Source organism: Heterodontus francisci, chromosome 19 (assembly GCF_036365525.1).
Source record: "Heterodontus francisci isolate sHetFra1 chromosome 19, sHetFra1.hap1, whole genome shotgun sequence".
NCBI classification, from domain to species: Eukaryota; Metazoa; Chordata; class Chondrichthyes; order Heterodontiformes; family Heterodontidae; genus Heterodontus; species Heterodontus francisci.
In genome coordinates, this window is record NC_090389.1 from 21,732,458 (window position 1) to 21,753,325 (window position 20,868).

Genomic DNA, 20,868 nt, shown 5'->3' on the forward strand with positions numbered 1-20,868 from the left:
CAATAATTACACAGAATATACAGAACAGAAACAGGCCATTCAGCTACACTTGTCTGTACTGGTGTTCACACACCGCAAGTCTCCTCCCATTCCATCTACCTCATCTCAGCATTTCAGCATATATTTCTATTCCCTTTTCTCTCATGTACTTGTCTAGTTTCCTTTCAAAAGCATTTAAGATATTTACCTCAACCACTAACTGAGGTAGCAAGTTCCACATAAATTTCTCCAAATTTCTCCTTATTTCTCTACTGGATTTATTAGTAACTATCTTCTCTGGTAGTCCCTAATTTTGGATTCACTCAAGTGGAAACATTCCACATCTACCCTGTCTAACCCATTCATAATGCTAAAGATGTCTTTTCCAAAGAAAAAAGCCCCAACCCATTCAATCTTTCCTGATCGCTGTAATTTCAGTTTTAGTACCATTCTTGTTAATGTTTTAGTTTAGTTTAGTTTAGAGATACAGCACTGAAACAGGCCCTTCGGCCCACCGAGTCTGTGCCGACCATCAACCACCCATACAGACTAATCCTACACTAATCCCATATTACTACCACATCCCCACCTGTCCCTATATTTCCCTACCACCTACCTATACTAGGGGCAATTTATAATGGCCAATTTACCTACCAACCTGCAAGTCTTTTGGCATGTGGGAGGAAACTGGAGCACCCGGAGAAAACCCACGCAGACACAGGGAGAACTTGCGAACTCAACACAGGCAGTACCCAGAATTGAACCCGGGTCGCTGGAGCTGTGAGGCTGCGGTGCTAACCACTGCGCCACCTTCTCCAGTCTTTCTATGTCCTTTCTATAGTATGAGGTGCATAGTACTGTAAGCATGACCTGACCAGGGTCCTGTACAGGCTTAACATAACTTGACTACTTTTGAATTCTAGATCATTGGAAATAAATCCCAGTGATTTTTTTTTGAATGTTTAATTGCTTTACTGACCTGGAATGCTGCTTTTAATGATTTGTTCACCTGTATCCCTAGATTTCTTTGCTCTTCTATCCCATTCATTTTATTTTCTAAGGTGTTGGCAATGTTTCTGTTTTCCTACCAAAGTGCATCATCTTACATTTACCTATGTTAAAGTTCATTTGCCACTAAACTGCCCCAGCCTGCAAGTTTTCTTGTATTTTGGTACATTCTTCCTCGGTGTTAGATATATCCCCAGTTTATTTTGATATTGAGTGACTTATTCCCAAATCCAAATCATTAATGTAAATAATAAATAATAGTGGCTCCAGCACCAAACCTTGTAGGAGACCACTTTCTACCTTCCTTCCAATCTGAATAACAATCCTTTACCCCTACTCTCTGCTCTTTAGTTTTTTAGCCAATAATGAAGTTGTTGATGAATCAAGGCAATAAATCTTTATCAATTAGTCTACAACAAACCCAGACATGATGTGGGGAAAACCACAATGGCGGAGAGGTGTATTTGATGCCTGTACCCCTAAAAGAGATAGCACCTTCGGGGATGGGTGGGAATTTTGGGGGAAAAAAGAAACTCCATTAATCATTTTTTTCAAATCTCAGCTACCCCTCTACATAATATTCATTTCATTTTGCATTGGAGGAAAAAAAAGTTTTTTAATTTGGTGACTACAAAGACTAAAAAGGTGGTATCACTTGGAATACATTATGCTTTGATTATATACATGGATGCATGATGAGATCAGCAAGTTTCCAATTGTGTCTGATGTTTCCCTTGGGACTATGTTATAAAGACCTACCTAACCTACATATCAGGAGCAAGTTGACAATCATTTACTTGGCTGATCTTTAAGACGATGCTTTCTCCTTTTTGAAAAGGCGTATCTAGAAAAAAAAGAGACTTGCATTTATATAGCGCTTTTCACGACCACTGGATGTCTCGTGGTATACAAGTCAACTTTTGAAGCCTCCAAAAATCGTTCCAGAAACAGGGGTTGACTGATATGCCGAGTATAAAACGTTATCCGCCAGTGTGGGTGGTTGCCATTTTGAAATGTGAGAAAACATAACACTGGTAATTCATATTAAATTAATGTGGCACGGTTTATTGAATAAAGTAATTCTACAAAGACACCTTTTAAAACCTATCAACTTCGTTGTCTTCAGCATCCGACACAATGAGTTCATCGAATTCACTGAGTCACTTTGGCTATGGCATCATCGCAAGGATTCCACTCTGGATCAAATGTGGTGCTTTCAGTTTCATAATCATCCCTCCACAACAAATCATCTTCCTATCCATTTATTGAATTGGATATTCCACATTCTTTGAATGATCTGATGACAGTTTGTATACTAATAGCATCCCATGATTTGATGATCAAAGCACACAAAACATCACGCGGGACAGCGCGCACATTTCTATTCTTTGTGAAGGGTTTTCCTCCGTCAACAATCCACCTATTTCATTCAGAGTGAATATTATCTTTGAATGGCTTGTTGACGCACACTTTCAAAGGGTGAAATACAGATGTCATAGAACCCCTGGTATAAATGCAATGTGGGTGTTATTTCTTCGCAGGCACCTCTTGATCTCATTGGTTACCTGGGACCTGAACATGTTCCACATTAATAAGATATGTTCTTTATATAGGCCACCGGGACACCTATTCCACACATTATCAATCGATAACTTCACTCCATCCTCATCCATCCAACCATTGTCATGGACATGCACAAACACTCCTGCAGGAACGTGATGTTCGGCATGGTTTTAGGTTTGAAAATTACCATATACTTTAATTTCATTCCGTCGGCCATGCAGGCTAGTACCACCATGAATCTTGTCTTCTCATGTCCTGTAGTTTTCACTGGAACTGTTTTCGAACCTTTCTACTTCACAGTTCAGTTGCTGGGCATATCATCCATGTTGCCAATGCGGCATCATGGGTACTCAGGTTTTTGTCGCTGCCTGATGATGAATTGCTGGAAACCGGTAATTTTGGAATAGAGGTCTTTCGGTAGTCTCTGAGCAATCTTGGTCTTCTGCCGCAACATGAGACATTTTAGTTCCATAAAGCAGCTACACCAACCAGCTGTTGCTCTGAAATCTTTGCTAGACTCGAGGTTAGATTTGGCCCACTTCAGTGCATATATACGCATTGCACTTCTGGTGACGATGTAACCATTCCGATACATGCTTCTCAAGATCAGGCCAGTGACTGGTCCCTGTTTTCATGGCGTATTGGGTCTTGGGAATCTTCTTCAGGGCGGATTCTTCCTTCATCCATGCTCGCATCAGTTTTTCACTAACACCGAATTCTCTCGCTGCAGCACAGTTAGTTTATGAGTTAGCAAATGTTACGACTTTTAGCTTGAAACCAGCTTCATACTTCATTTTGCTGGAAGACCAATTTCTTTGCGTCTTTCACCACATGGGGTCTGCTATGTGGATGTGGCTTAAGCTCCCACGCATCTTTGCAATACAGCCCGTATCCTTGTGTCCAGTTATAAAAGTAAATATGCCTTAGTGCAGTGAAAAATTGAGGCTTTCTACGAATGCGAGTATAGTATGTCTTGGCTGAAAAGTGTCGGGGGGGTCGACTTATATGGTGAGTATATGCAAAAATACAACTTTTGGGGCAGGGAAAATGGGATCATCTTATATGCTGGGTTGACTTATATGCTGTTTTTTTACGGTACTTTTGACATGCAGTCACTATTATAATGTAGGAAATACAGCATCCGATTTGTGTGCAGCAAGCTCCCGCAAATGTGATAATGACCAGATAATCTGTTTTTGTGATGTAGTTTGAGGGCTGAATATTGGCCAGGACACCGAGGAAAACACCACTGCTCTTCATCAAAATAGTGTCATAGAATCTTTTATGTCCACCTGAGAGGTGGTAGACAGGGCCTCAGTTTAATGTCTCACCCAAAAGACAACAGTCCCTCAGTTCTGCGCTGGAGTATCAGCCTGAATTTTTGTCCTGGAGTGGGACTTGAACCCAGAACCTTCTAAATCAAAGGCGAGAATACTTCCAATTGAGCCACAGTTGACACTGTAACTACCCACCTTACTTGCTCTTTGCCCCTATTTTCTGATGCGCAATTGGCAAGACTGAGAGTGGAGAAAAGCAGTGTGAATATACAAATATATATTGCGTAAAATCGAAATTCAGATTACTATGTAGTGATTCTGCTCATGGTTGAACATCCCATTCATAGAAACATAGAAAATAGGAGCAGGAGTAGGCCATTCGGCCCTTCGAGCCTGCTCCGCCATTCATTATAATCATGGCTGAACATCCACCTCAGTAACCTGTTCCCGCTTTCGCCCCATATCCTTGGATCCTTTTAGACCCAAGAGCTATATCTAACTCCTTCTTGAAAACATAAATTGCTTTGGCCTCAACTGCTTTCTGTGGTAGCCAATTCCACAGGCTCACCACTCTCTGGGCGAAGAAATTTCTTCTCATCTCAGTCCTGAAAAGTTTACCCCGTATCCTTAGACTATGGCCCCTGGTTCTGGACTCCCCCACCATCGGGAACATCCTTCCTGCATCTACCCTGTCAAGTCCTGTTAGAATTTTATAGGTTTCTATGAGATCCCCCCTCACTCTTCTGAACTCCAGCTAATATAATCCTAACGGACTTAATCTCTCCTCATACGTCAGTCTCGTTATCCCAGGAATCAGTCTGTAAACCTTCGCTGCACTCCCTCTATAGCAAGAACATCCTTCCTCAGATAAGGAGACAAAACTGCACACAATATTCCGGGTGTGGCCTCACCAAGGCCCTGTATAATTGCAGCAAGACATCCCTGCTCCTGTCCTCGAATCCTCTCGCTATGAAGGCCAATATACCATTTGCCTTTTTTACCGCCTGTTGGACCTGCATGCTTACTTTCAGCGACTGGTGTACGAGAACACCCAGGTCTTGTTGCATATTCCCCTCTCTCAGTTTATAGCTGTTCAGATAATAATCTGCCTTCCTGTTTTTGCTACCAAAGTGGATAACCTCACATTTATCCACATTATACATTATGTGGGGGCGGCGCAGTGGTTAGCACCGCAGCCTCACAGCTCCAGGGACCCGGGTTCAATTCTGGGTACTGCCTGTGCGAAGTTTGCAAGTTCTCCCTGTGACCGCGTGGGTTTTCGCCGGGTGCTCTGGTTTCCTCCCACAGCCAAAAACTTTCAGGTTGATAGGTAAATTGGCCATTGTAAATTGCCCCTAGTGTAGGTAGGTGGTAGGGAATATGGGATTACTGTAAGGTTAGTATAAATGGGTGGTTCTTGGTCGGCACGGACCTGGTGGGCCGAAGGGCCTGTTTCAGTGCTGTATCTCTAAATAAATAAATAAATAAAAATACTGCATCTGCCATGCATTAGCCCACTCAATCCACTTGTCCAAATCATCCCTGAAGCCTCTCTGCATCACCCTCCCACCCAGTTTTGTGTCATCTGCAAATGTGGAGATATTACACTTAGTTCCCTTATCTAAATCATTAATACATATTGTGAATAGCGGGATCCTAGCACTGATCCCTGCGGTACCCCACTAGTCACCGCCTGCCATTCGGAAAAAGACCCATTTATCCCTACTCTTTGTTTCCTGTCTGCCAACCAACTTTCAATCCATCGCAATACACTACCCCCAATCCCATACGCTTTAATTTTACACGCTAATCTCTTATGTGTGACTTTGTCGAAAGACCTTCTGAAAGTCCAAATAAACCACATCCACTGGCTCGCCCTCATCAACTCTACTAGTTACATCCTCGAAGAATTCGAGTAGATTTGTCAAGCATGATTTCCCTTTCGTAAATCTATGCTGACTCTGTCCGATTCTACCACTGTTCTCCAAGTGCTCTGCTATAAAATCTTTGATAATGGACTCTAGAATTTTCCCCACTACCGACATCAGGCTGACTGGTCTATAATTCCCTCCTTTCGCTCTACCTCCCTTTTGAAATAGTGGGGTTACATTAGCTACCCTCCAATTTGTAGGAACTGTTCCAGAGTCTATAGAATCTTGGAAAATGACCACCAATGCATCCACTATTTCTAGGGCCTTAAGTACTTTGGGATGCAGACCATCAGGCCCTGGGGATTTATCAGCCTTCAATCCCATCAATTTCCCCAACACCATTTCTCTACTAGTACTGATTTTCTTCAGTTCTTCTCTCACTAAACCCGGTGTTCCCCAACATTTCTGGTATGATATTTGTGTCCTCCTTTGTGAAGACAGAATCAAAGTATGCATTTAGTTGGTCAGCCATTTTTTTGTTCCCCATAATAAATTCCCCTATTTCTGAGTGTAAGGGACCTACATTTGTCTTCACCAATCTTTTTCTCTTCACATACCTATAGAAACTTTTACAGTCAGATTTTATGTTCCCCGCAAGCTTGCTCTCGCACTCTATTTTCCCCTTCTTAATCAATCCCTTGGTCCTCCTTTGCTGAATTCTAAACTGCTCCCAATCCTCAGGTCTGTTGTTTTTTCTGGCAAATTTATATGCCTCTTCCTTGGATCTAATGCTATCTCTAATTTCCCCTGTAAGCCATGGTTTGGCTACCTTTCCCGTTTTACTTTTGCACCAGACAGGGATAAACAATTGTTGCAGTTCATCCATGCGCTCTTTGAATGTTTGCCATTGCCTTTCCACCGTCGTCCCTTTAAGTAACGTTTCCTAATCCATCATAGCCAACTCGTGCCTCATACCTTCGTAGTTTCCTTTACTATGATTCAGGACCCTAGTCTCAGAATCAACTATGTCACTCTCCATCTTGATGAAGAATTCTATCATATTACGGTCGCTCATTGCCGAGGGGTGACGCGTCACTAGATTGTCAATTATTCCTCTCTCATTACACAACACCCAGTCTAGGATGGCCTGTTCTCTTGTTGGTTCCTTAATGTATTGGTCCAGAAAATCATCCCGTATACATCCATGAATTCCTCCTCTCTGGTATTGTGACTAATTTGATTTGCCCAATCTATATGCAGATTAAAATCACCCATTATTGCAGATGTTCCTTTATCGCATGCGTCTCTAATTTCCTGTTTAATGCCAGTCCCAACATCACCACTACAGTTTGGGGGTCTATATACAACCCCCACTAATGTTTTTTGCCCCTTAGTGGTTCTCAGCTCTACCCATACAGATTCCACATTGTCAGAGCTAATATCTTTTCTCACTATTGCGTTAATTTCCTCTTTAAACAGCAAATGCAACTCCACCGCCTTTTGCTTTTTGTCTGTCCTTCCTAAATACTGAATACCCCTGGATGTTCATTTCCCATCCCTGGTCACCTTGCAGCCATGTCCTGGGTGTAATATATTTTGAGCAGATACAAATCCACTGCAGAGCTTTGCGTGCAATGTGCAGCCTGGCTCATTAATTTGGCACTTAATGGCTCATGAACTGGCAGGGATGTTGCTTTTGTGAAAATATAATTCCTATTTCATGTCTGCTTATGACTCATCCAGTCTACGAATATTCTGATTCCATTATTTTTGTGCTTGGATTCAGATTGAATTATCGCACTCAGCATGTTTTGGTGCAATTTGAAAGGAAAATAAAATTCTTAAGGTTGCAATATAATAAATGCACTATAATTCTTGTATCTGTCATACTTAAGAGCTTTCTTCACTGATGCATTGGCTAAGTGAGATATTCAGTGACCATCAGCTTATAAGGATCTTTAGTAACAGGCAAGGGATCATTAAGCTTAACAAACCTGTCCTTTTTAATATTATGTCGGCACCTTGTTAGTGTGGTGTAAATGTCCACCCCAAAATCTCTCTGTTCTGACTGCTTGGATGTGGTGAGAAACAGCATGAAAAAGAAAGATTAAGATCAGTTATATCATCATGTAACTTATTGCATTTTCATATATGCCTGTTATTTATTACTGTCATGCTAGGCCCTCACCTGCCAAGAATGAGAGACATTAACTTTGTCATGAACATTGATTTTATACTGTTACTGGAGTGAAGAAAGGACTTGTTAAACTGATCAGCCGTGCCTGGAAAAGACATTTGTATGTTAACAGACAGTGATTGAAAGGACAAAGGACCATTCCCTGACACATTTAACCCACAATGGACCTTGATCACCAGGTATTGAGTGGAAGAGGAGCATTCCAGAGACTGCTAAGGTGATACAATCCAAGATGTGGTCAGAGCAGTTAGTCACATGACTAACCTGCTTGGCAACCTGGGTTTTTCTGAATTGTACAAACAGTTTGAACAGAGTGTGTCTGTTTGTGCCTGGAGTGAGAAGATCTCTCCTGTCTGCTCCCATCGCTTTCTCCCAAGCCTCTGAATCCACTGAAGACACATGAACCGCAAGAGAGAAAAGTCTGCTACAACGAACAAGGTTTAAGAAGAATACCGGGCCCCAATGAAAAGGAAGATCTACCTACAATCAAGGACTCTACAATGAGCTTGAACCGTAACAAAAACTCTTCAGATATTGCCTCAAACTTTTCCATTTTATTTTTCTTCTGTTCTTTTCTGTCTCCATTTGCATGCTAGCATGAGCGCGCATGTATCCACAGGCGTCAACCGAATTAGAGTGTAAGTTTAATAAATTTCAACTTTTCTTCTTTAAACCTAAGAAAACCTGTTTGTGTTCATTTCTTTGCCTTATAATTGGAAAGTTGTGAACAAGGATTCACCAAGGGGGATCTAAAACACAGTGTGTTTAAAAAAATAAAACCCTGTTACAGTAAGACCAAGTGAAGGCTGAAAGGGAACCCTTGACCTCTTTCTCACCTGGTCGTAACAATTACACATTTCTATATATTCCGATGATACTGCAGTTGAAAGGCTTTATAATAACTTCAACACTGTAGACCAACTGGTATTTGTACCTATTGCTTTCTCACTGTTTCCCTTCTCTACTAAAGGCATCAGCTTCTTGTTGGGATATAGTTCTAGGGTACCTGTTGCACTTTTCCCCTTTGTCCAAGTACCAGTTCTTCACGTGTGGACCTAGATGCTGAGAATCAGCAGACAGTTCAACTACAGAGAACATCGCAATGAAATCCAAACCCGTCCTTGCCTGACATGCAGGCAATGTGCAGTTCCAGAAAAGGGCAGAGGCTGCTAACTAACAAACAGCAGAAAGAGCTCTTGCAATTTCACTCATCCTAATTGAGGCCAATTGCAGTGACCTGACTGCCACATTAACTGAGATCATTAAGGATGTGATAAAAACAAATGGTGTCTGTGACAGTCCTTGGAAAGTGCTTTCCAGTTAGTCCCACTCACCTGTTCTTTCTCATTAGCCCAGCGCATTATTCCTTTTTAAGTATAAATCCAATTCTCTTTTATAAGTTTCTATTGATTCTACTTACACCACCCTCATTGCTGCATAATGAAAATTCTCTTCATCTCGCCTATGGTTTTTTTCCCCCAAATACCTTAAATCTGTGTGGTCTGGTTAGCTCCCCTGCAATTCCCATCACTCGCAAGTGGAAATAGAGTAGTACAGGGAGAAAATATCAAAACCCTTCATAATTGTTAAATAGAATCTTGGGTGAATCAAAATTAATTGTTTGCCTGGCCATTGTCTTGGGCTGAACCAGACTCTTCTCAACCTCGACATCTGTTTTGAACATGACCTGAGCTTCTGATCCCATATCCTCTCCATCATTTATTAGCGAGAGACAGCATGGTTTTGTGAAGGGAAGGTCGTGTTTTACTAATTTGATTGAGTTTTTTGAGGAAGTGACAAAGATGATTGATGAAGGAAGGGCAGTGGATGTTATCTATATGGACTTTAGTAAAGCCTTTGACAAGGTCCCGCATGGCAGACTGGTACAAAAGGTGAAGTCACACGGGATCAGAGGGGAGCTGGCAAGATGGATACAGAACTGGCTCGGTCATAGAAGACAGAGGGTATCAGTGGATAGGTGTTTTTCTGAATGGAGGGATGTGACTAGTGGTGTTCCGCAGGGATCAGTGCTGGGACCTTTGCTGTTTGTAGTATATATAAATAATTTGGAGGAAAATGTAGCTGGTCTGATTAGTAAGTTTGCGGACGACACAAAGGTTGGTGGAGTTGCGGATAATGATGAGGATTGTCAGAGGATACAGCAGGATATAGATCGGTTGGAGACTTGGGTGGAGAAATGGCAGATGGAGTTTAATCCGGACAAATGTGAGGTAATGCATTTTGGAAGGTCTAATACAGGTGGGAGATATACAGTAAATGGCAGAACCCTTAGGGGTATTGACAGGCAGAGAGATCTGGGCGTACAGGTCCACAGGTCACTGAAAGTGGCAACGCAGGTGGATAAGATAGTCAAGAAGGCATACGGCATGCTTGCCTTCATCGGTCGTGGCATAGAGTATAAAAATTGGCAAGTCATGTTGCAGCTGTACAGAACCTTAGTTAGGCCACACTTAGAATATTACGTGCAATTCTGGTCGCCACACTACCAGAAGGACGTGGAGGCTTTGGAGAGGGTACAGAGGAGGTTTACCAGGATGTTGTCTGGTCCGGAGGGCATTAGCTATGAGGAGAGGTTGGAAAAACTCGGATTTTTTCACTGGAACGACGGAGGTGGAGGGGCGACATGATAGAGGTTTACAAAGTTATGAGCGGCATGGACAGAGTGGATAGTCAGAAGCTTTTTCCCAGGGTGGAAGAGTCAGTTACTAGGGGACATAGGTTTAAGGTGCGAGGGGCAAAGTTTAGAGGGAATGTGCGAGGCAAGTTTTTTACACAGAGGGTGGTGAGTGCCTGGAACTTGCTGCCAGGGGAGGTGGTGGAAGCAGATACGATAGCGACGTTTAAGAGACATCTTGACAAATATATAAATAGGAAGGGAATAGAGGGATATGGGCCCCGGAAGTGCAGAAGGTGTTAGTTTAGGCAGGCATCAAGATCGGCACAGGCTTGGAGGGCCGAATGGCCTGTTCCTGTGCTGTACTGTGTTCTTTGTTCTATCCTTAAAAGCCAGATACAGAAGACATTGGCCTGGGGTCTGCAGTAGAAATAATGGTGAGGCTATCAGCATTCACCGGTGAGGAACAAATCAGACAGCAACTTCTGGTGACTGCACATGCACAATTAAGCATGGAAACCAGGAAGCTGCTATCTGAGTTCCCTGCTCCTGCAGAAGGTGCACGATAATGATATCGCCCCAAAAGATTCAGCATTGAAACACATAGAATGGCATGAGGTTGCTGTACTTAGGTGATATACACCCACTAAACTCACCAAAGTTCTGGATTGTCTATTCAAAATGCAAGTACATTTTTATTGGTGTGATAAGTCTTAGTTACTGCTAAACAACCTCTCTGGCACTGGAAACTTCCTTCGACAAGCATGGTGTCTCATTCCTTCCAATTTTAGTTATTGTTGGCGATTTAAAAAATGAAAATATGTAAATAACTTTCTTTTTACTTTTCCTTTGTCTTCATCCCATATTCCTTTCACTCTCTTTATTTCGCTTTCTGTACGTGATATGGCATTGAAATAAATATTCTTAACTGACATATCCTGGATCAGCTCAGCAATGATTCTTCAATCTAAATTAGCTGAGGATATATGTTCACATACGTCCCAGATTCCCTGTAAAGAGCACTCCAGTGAAATAGCTCACTAATTACATAAAAAGTCTGTGGGCAAGAGAAAGTGTAATGTTCGAACCGATCAAATGTCTGGTCCATTGTAATCTCACACATCTATTTACTTTGGAATCAGATGTTCAAAGGGAGGAGGCAGTATTATAAATTCTACACAAAGCATTAGAGCTCAGAACAATATTGCTTCCCAATCCCCTCCCCTCATCTCCTGCAGCTAATGTTACTGCACAGGCCGAAGCATTTTCAACCATCTTCAGCCAGAAGTGCCGAGTGGATGGTCCATCTCGGTCTCCTCCTGAGGCTTTCAGCATTAAAATTCTAGTCTTCAGCCAATTCGATTCACTCCAAGTGATATTAAGAAACGGCTGAAGGCACCGGATACAGAAAAAGCTATGGGCCCTGACCACATCCCAGCTGTAGTACTGAAGTCTTATGCTTCAGAATTAGCCTCACTCCTAGCCAAGCTGTTTCAGTACAATTACAACACTGGCATCGACCCGACAATGTGGAAATTTGCCAAGGTATGTCCTGTCTACAAAAGGCAGGACAAATCCAATCTGACCAATTATCGCCCCATCAGTCTACTCTCAGACATTAGCAACGTGATGGATGGCATCATTGACAGTGCTATCAAGCGGTATGTACTCAGCAATAACCTGCTCACTGATGCTCAGTTTGGGTTCTGCCAAGGCCACTCGGCTCCAGACCTCATTACATCCTTGGTCCAAACATGGATGAAAGAGCTGAATTCCAGACGTGAGGTGAGAGTGACTACCCTTGACAACATGGCAGCATTTGACCAAGTATGACATCAGGAGCCCTAGCAAAACTGGAGTCAATGGGAATCAGGGAGAAAATCCTACTGGTTGGATTCATGCCCAACTCAAAGGAAGATGGTTGTGGCTGTTGAAAACCAATCAGCTCAGCCTCAGGACATTGCTGCAGGAGTTCCGCAGGGTAGTGTCTTAGCACCAGCCATCTTCAGCTGCTTCATCAATGACCTTCCCTCCATCATAAGGTCAGAAATGGGGCAGTTCACTGACGATTGCACAGTGTTCAGTACCATTCAAGACTTCTCAGATACTGAAGCAGTTCCTGCCTGTATGCAGCAAAACCTGGACAACATTCAATCTTGGGCTGATAAGTGGCAAGTAATATTCACAACACACAAGTGCCAGGCAAAGACCGTCTCCCCTTAACGTTCAACGGCATTACCATCTCTGAATTCCCACCATCAATGTCCTGGGAGTTAGAACCTACCTGAAACTTAACTGGACCAGCCACATAAATACTGTGGCTACAACAGCAGGTCAGAGGCTGGGAATTCTGTGGCAAGTAATTCACCTCCCGAATCCCCAAAGCCTGCCGACCACCTACAAGGCACAAGTCAAGAGTATGATGGAATACTCTTCGTTTGCCTGGACCAAGACAGTTCCAACAACACTCAAGAAGCTCTTCACCATCCAAGACAAAGCAGCCCAATTAATTGACACCCCATTACCACCTCACACACTCACTTTCTCCACCAATGGCTCACAGTGGCAGCAGTGTGTATCATCTACTAGATGCATTGCAGCAACTCACCAAGTGTCTTTTAACAGAGCCTTCCAAACCTGCAACCTCTACTAGGTCAAGGGCAGCAGATGCATGGGAACACCACCAACTGCTAGTCTCCCTGCAGACACCATCTTGATTTTGAAACTATATAGCCGTTCCTTCACTGCCGCTAGGCCAAAATACTGGAACTCCCTTCTTCATAGCACTGTTCGTGTACCTACACCACCTTCTCAAGGGCAGTTAGGAATGGGCAACAAATGCTGGCCTTGCCAGCGATGCTCACATCCCAAGATCAACAACTCTCAGGTACTTCTAAGCCAGGAGTTTTCAAACTGTTTTGATTGAAGGTCCCCTTTGCAAATGGATTAGTAACCACGAACCTCACCCCTTCTAAATTATACTATATGTCATGCAAACCTGCCCCACCTGCCAAGAATGAGGCATATTAATTTTGTCATATGAACATTGATTTTAAACTGTTGCTGGAGCGAGGAAATGACTTGTTAAACAAATCAGCCGTGGCTAGAATAAACATTTGCGTACTAACAGACAGTTAGTACTGTCCAATTGAACCCACAGTAGACTTTGAGCACCAGGTATTGTGTGTAAGAAGAGACATTCCAGAGTTGGCTAAGACAAGAGAATCCACAAACAGACATGGTCAGACCAGCTCATCACATAACTAACCTGCTAAGCAACCTAGGTTTTTCTGAATCGTACAAAGAGTTTGAACGGAAAAAGACTGTTTGCTCTTGGAGTGCGAAGACCTCTCCTGTCTGCTCCCATCTCTTTCGCATAAGCTCTGGACCCACTGAGAACACATGAACCGCAAGAGAGAAAAGTCTTCTACATTGAACAAGGTTTAAAAAGAATACTGGGCCCCAACGGAAAGCAAGATCTACCTACAATCAAGGACTTTACAGCAAGTTCGAAGAACAGTAACCAAAACCATCCTCAGATATTGCCTCAAGTTTTTCCACTTGATTTCTTCTGCTCTTTTCTGTCTCTATCTGCATGTGTGTATTGCATATGCATGGAGGCGTGTGGCCACGTTGCCTATCTGTAGGCATTGACTGAATTAGAGTTTAAGCTTAATAAAGTTCAACCTTTTTTCGTTAAACCTAAGAAAACCTGTTTGGCTAGTTTCTTTGCCTTATAATTGGAAGTTAGTGAACAAGGATTCACTAAGGGGGAGCTAAAAAACGGTGTGTTTAAAATTAAACCCCGTTACAGTAAGACCAGGTGAAGACTGAGAGGGAACCCTAGACCCCTTTCTCACCTGGCAGTAATAGAAATAATACTCATAATAGCAAAGTGCTGAATGTAAAGAATGTTTTACTAAAGCTTTTACAAAAACAGGTACTTTCTTACAGATACAATGATCCTCATGCCACTCTCAGCACTCTTCCAGGTATGCTCCCTTCCATATAGAATCATAGAAAGTTTGCGGCACAGAGAGGCCACCTAGCCCATCGTATCTGTGCCGGCTGAAAAACGATCCACCCAGTCTACTTCCACCTTCCAGCATTTGGTCCATAGACCTGCAGATTTCGGCACTTCCGGTTCATATCCATACAACTTTTAAATGAATTGAGAGTTTCTGCCTCAACTACCCTTTCAGGTAGTGAGTTCCAGACCCCACCACCCTCTGGGTGAAAATGTTTTTCCTCATCTCCCTTCTAATCTTTCGACCAAACAATCTATGCCCACTAGTCAATGACCTCTGCTGAGGTAAACAGGCCCTTAAACTCCACTCTATCCAGGCCCCTCAAAATTCTGTACATTTCAATCAGATCTCCCCTCAGCCTTCTATGTTCCAATCTCACACTCATAAAGCTGGCTCTGTTCAGTAAGTCCTTGTGGATGATCCAGAAAGTCTCTATGCACCCCATAGTGGTGCGTGGACCCCAGTTTGAGAACCACTATTCTATACTACTGCCCCCTCTCTCCTTCCCCACAGATTGGGTTGTGAGGGGCTCCAGGAAAATAACGCATCTTTAAATGCTGCATATTGACTGGGGAATAGGAGGAACCAGAAGAATCATACAGTGAGATGAAGAGCTTTTGTAATGAAATTTGTCACTGTCAGTTGTTTGTAAAGAAGGCAGATTGGCCACACTTTTTATATTTAAAGGATTGACATTATAATATTGCTCATGACCAATCCAAACAAGGAGTCAGTTGCAATTACAGTTCAGTAAAAAAGTTGATACATATTTCTTAATTTAATAAACTGAAAAAAACAATGAGAATGGCTTCACAAGCATAGGTTAATCGACACTTGATGAGCAGTTATGTGTTTTCACTGGTTTTACATGCCTGACTACCAGCTGGCTTCAATTTGCACGCATTCTCCAAATGCTTCATCACTGTCCATTTAAAATTTCATTTTTATCTTCAGTCACACTTTTCCTTATTAAACATGTGCATTTTTTAAAATGTGCCCTGTGCCATTAAACAGTGTGTAACTAGAAACAAAGGCAGAACACTTTCAAATCAGATTCTAGTGGCTGTTGCTGAGAGCATAAAGAGTCTTGCTAGAATTTTACCATGCTACAAATGGGCAAGTCAGAAATTTCACAGAGTTTAATCATTCTTCAATAACCCTGCTTCAACAAGTGACAGGTAACTTTGCATTTGAAATTCAGTGCAGATGGGTTCAAATTCTGGATGGTGATACTACTGGAGATAGAACTCCACTAAAACTAAAGAAAAGCATGTAAATCTTTGCTTGCGCATGAATGTTTTGGATTAATGCAGCATGTCGAGCAGAAGTTGTAATGGGAATGTACACAGAATCTAAATGCCAAAGCTTCTTGCAATCAAGATCTTGCAGAGGATTGACAGGCCGAATACACTTTTTCTATGTTGTAGACAGTGCATTCGAGCATGAAGCAGGTAATCTCATCAATTTCACTGGGCCACATGGCCCAGTAGTAAAAGATATACAGATTTATGGATTCTGGTAGCACAGGCCATCTTCATCTAGTTCCACGGTCCAGGAGCGAGAAATGCATTTCCTAAGTAGTCTGTCAACATGATTACAAAAATTTCATTGTTGATTTGCTAAAGGTTCCAACAAATGATTTGTCAGTTCTGCCACCGTCGATGCGAGACCCGTATTGTCTATTGGCTCCTTGTTGCCAGGGAAGGGGGCATCATGGAGAGGGTGTAGAACATTCTGCGGGGGCAAGGGGAAGAGCTAGAAGTCGAAGTTCATGTCAGAATCAACATCATACAAAGAACAAAGAACAAAGATAATTACAGCACAGGAACAGGCCCTTCGGCCCTCCAAGCCTGCGCCGATCCAGATCCTCTCTCTAAACATTTTTGATTAGATTAGAGATACAGCACTGAAACAGGCCCTTCGGCCCACCGAGTCTGTGCCGAACATCAACCACCCATTTATACTAATCCGATATTCCTACCAAACATCCCCACCTGTCCCTATATTTCCCTACCACCTACCTATACTAGTGACAATTTATAACGGCCAATTTACCTATCAACCTGCAAGTCTTTTTTGGCTTGTGGGAGGAAACCGGAGCACCCGGAGAAAACCCACGCAGACACAGGGAGAACTTGCAAACTCCACACAGGCAGTACCCGGAATCGAACCCGGGTCCCTGGAGCTGTGAGGCTGCGGTGCTAACCACTGCGCCACTGTGCCGCCCATGTCGCCCATTTTCTAAGGTTCTGTATCTCTTTTCTTCCTGCCCATTCATGTATCTGTCTAGATACATCTTAAAAGACTCCATCGTGCCCGCATCTACCACCTCCGCTGGCAATGCGTTCCAGGTGCCCACCACCCTCTGCGTAAAGAACTTTCCACGCATATCCCCCCTAAACATTTCCCCTTTCACTTTGAACTCGTGTCCTCTAGTAATTGAAACCCCCACTCTGGGAAAAAGCCTCTTGCTATCCACCCTGTCTATACCTCTCATGATTTTGTACACCTCAATCAGGTCCCCCCTCAACCTCCGTCTTTCTAATGAAAATAATCCTAATCTGCTCAACCTCTCTTCATAGCTAGCGCCCTCCATACCAGGCAACATCCTGGTGAACCTCCTCTGCACCCTCTCCAAAGCATCCACATCCTTTTGATAATGTGGCGACCAGAACTGTACGCAGTATTCCAAATGTGGCCGAACCAAAGTCCTATACAACTGTAACATGACCTGCCAACTCTTGTACTCAATGCCCCGTCCGATGAAGGAAAGCATGCCGTATGCCTTCTTGACCACTCTATTTACCTGCGTTGCCACCTTCAGGGAACAGTGGACCTGAACACCCAAATCTCTCTGGACATCAATTTTCCCCAGGACTTTTCCATTTACTGTATAGTTCACTCTTGAATTGGATCTTCCAAAATGCATCACCTCGCATTTGCCCTGATTGAACTCCATCTGCCATTTCTCTGCCCAACTCTCCAATCTATCTATATTCTGCTGTATTCTCTGACAGTCCCCTTCACTATCTGCTACTCCACCAATCTTAGTGTCGTCTGCAAATTTGCTAATCAGTCCACCTATACTTTCCTCCAAATCATTTATGTATATCACAAACAACAGTGGTCCCAGCACGGATCCCTGTGGAACACCACTGGTCACACGTCTCCATTTTGAGAAACTCCCTTCTACTGCTACTCTCTGTCTCCTGTTGCCCAGCCAGTTCTTTATCCATCTAGCTAGTACACCTTGGACCCCAAGCGCCTTCACTTTCTCCATCAGCCTGCCATGGGGAACCTTATCAAACGCCTTACTGAAGTCCATGTATATGACATCGACAGCCCTTCCCTCATCAATCAACTTTGTCACTTCCTCAAAGAATTCTATTAAGTTGGTAAGACATGACCTTCCCTGCACAAAACCATGTTGCCTATCACTGATGAGCCCATTTTCTTCCAAATGGGAATAGATCCTATCCCTCAGTATCTTCTCCAGCAGCTTCCCTACCACTGACGTCAGGCTCACCGGTCTATAATTACCTGGATTATCCCTGCTACCCTTCTTAAACAAGGGGACAACATTAGCAATTCTCCAGTCCTCCGGGACCTCACCCGTGTTTAAGGATGCTGTAAAGATATCTGTTAAGGCCCCAGCTATTTCCTCTCTCGCTTCCCTCAGTAACCTGGGATAGATCCCATCCGGACCTGGGGACTTGTCCACCTTAATGCCCTTTAGAATACCCAACACTTCCTCCCTCCTTATGCCGACTTGACCTAGAGTAATCAAACATCTGTTCCTAACCTCAACATCCGTCATGTCCCTCTCCTCGGTGAATACCGATGCAAAGTACTCGTTTAGAATCTCACCCATTTTCTCTGAGTCCAAGCATAACATTCCTCCTTTGTCCTTTAGTGGGCCAATCCTTTCTCTAGTTACCCTCTTTCTCCTTATATATGAATAAAAGGCTTTGGGATTTTCCTTAACCCTGTTTGCTAAAGATATTTCATGACCCCTTTTAGCCCTCTTAATTCCTCGTTTCAGATTGGTCCTACATTCCCGATATTCTTTCAAAGCTTCGTCTTTCATCAGCCGCCTACACCTTATGTATGCTTCCTTTTTCCTCTTAGCTAGTCTCACAATTTCACCTGTCATCCATGGTTCCCTAATCTTGCCATTTCTATCCCTCATTTTCACAGGAACATGTCTCTCCTGAACGCTAATCAACCTCTCTTTAAAAGCCTCCCACATATCACATGTGGATTTACCTTCAAACAGCTGCTCCCAATCTACATTTCCCAGCTCCTGCCGAATTTTGGTATAGTTGGCCTTCCCCCAATTTAGCACTCTTCCTTTAGGACCACTCTCGTCTTTGTCCATGAGTATTTTAAAGCTTACGGAATTGTGATCACTATTCCCAAAGTAGTCCCCTACTGAAACTTCAACAACCTGGCCGGGCTCATTCCCCAACACCAGGTCCAGTATGGCCCCTTCCCGAGTTGGACTATTTACATACTGCTCTAGAAAACCCTCCTGGATGCTCCTTACAAATTCTGCTCCATCTGGACCTCTAACACTAAGCGAATCCCAGTCAATGTTGGGAAAATTAAAATCTCCTATCACCACCACCCTGTTGCTCCTACATCTTTCCATAATCTGTTTACATATTTGTACCTCTATCTCACGCTCGCTGTTGGGAGGCCTGTAGTACAGCCCCAACATTGTTACCGCACCCTTCCTATTTCTGAGTTCTGTCCATATTGCCTCACTGCTCGAGTCCTCCATAGTGCCCTCCTTCAGCACAGCTGTGATATCCTCTTTGACCAGTAATGCAACTCCTCCACCCCTTTTACCTCCCTCTCTATCCCGCCTGAAGCATCGATATCCTGGGATATTTTGTTGCCAATCATGCCCTTCCCTCAACCAAGTCTCAGTAATAGCAATAACATCATACTCCCAGGTACTAATCCAAGCCCTAAATTCATCTGCCTTACCTACTACACTTCTTGCATTAAAACAAATGCACCTCAGACCACCAGTCCCTTTATATTCATCATCTGCTCCCTGCCTGCTCTTCCCCTTAGTCACACTGACTTCATTATCTAGTTCCTTACAGGCTTTTGTTACTACCTCCTTACTGTCAACTGACCTCAATTGGTTCCCATCCCCCTGCCACATTAGTTTAAACCCTCCCCAACAGCGTTAGCAAAAGCACCTCCAAGGACATTGGTTCCAGTCCGGCCCAGGTGTAGACCGTCCAATTTGTAATAGTCCCACCTCCCCCAGAACCGGTCCCAATGTCCCAAAAATCATAGGGACGAAGAGGGTTAAGGTCCTACAGTTAGAGTTTAAACAGCTAGGAATTAAGTTAAAAAGCAAGGGCATCAAAGCTGGTAATCACTGAATTATTCCCAGTGCCACACACTAAAGAAAGTAGAAATATAAGATATGGCAGGTGAATGCATGGCTAGGGACATGATGCAGGAGGGAAGGCTTCAACTTCCTGGGACATTGGGACCAGCTCAATAGCAGAAGGGACCTATTCAAGATGGACAGATTACAACTGAACGGAGCTGGGACCAATATCCTTGTGGGCTGGTTAACTGGTGCTGTGAGGGAGCATTTAAACTAATTCGGCAAGGTTTGTGCATAAAGGTGCAGCATTAAAAAGTACAAACAAGTTGCACAGAGGACTGCAAGACAGATTTAGAAATAGTACAGAATTAGGTGGGATCATAGATAAAACAAAGAGGTCCAAGTTAATCTTGGACTGCATGTGTAGAAATGCACAAAGTGTGGTTAATAAGGTTGGTGAGTTCACAGAACTGTTACAGTGCAGAAAGAGGCCATTCGGCTCATCGTATCCGCACCGGCTGTCTGAAAGAGCAACTGGCTCAGTTCCACTCCCCTGCCTTCTCCCCATAACCCTACACATTCTTCCTTTTCATTTAACTGTCTAATTCCCTTTTGACTGCTTCAATTGAACCTGCCTCCACCATGTTCTCAGGCAGCGCATTCCAGACCTTAACCACTCACTGTATGAAAAAGGTTTTCCTCACTTTTGCTTCTCTTACCAAATACTTTAAATCTGTGCCCTCTCATTCTCGATCCTTTCACGAGTAGGAACAGTTTCTCTCTATCTACTCTGTCCAGAGCCCTCATGATTTTGAATACCTCTATCTAATCACCGCTCAGCCTTCTCTTCTCCAAGGAAAACAGTCCCAACTTCTCCAATCTATCTTCATAACTGAAATCCCTCATCCCTGGAACCATTTTCATGAATCTTTTCTGTAATCTCTCTAATGCCCTCAC

General features: G+C 43.2%; 1 protein-coding gene across 3 annotated transcripts in view; it reads right to left on the minus strand.

The window, feature by feature from the left end:
• Positions 1 to 20,868, minus strand: part of rad18 (RAD18 E3 ubiquitin protein ligase) — a 396,256-nt gene that overhangs the window by 99,723 nt on the left and 275,665 nt on the right. The window contains exon 12 of one of the 3 annotated variants that reach the window (XM_068051448.1): positions 15,369 to 16,292. The exons of the other annotated variants lie outside the window; for them this stretch is intronic. Coding sequence (XP_067907549.1) covers positions 16,238 to 16,292 — 55 coding nt within the window. The 3' untranslated portion in view covers positions 15,369 to 16,237. Of the gene's footprint in view, positions 1 to 15,368; positions 16,293 to 20,868 lie in introns of those variants that run through there. 3 annotated transcript variants of the gene reach the window in all.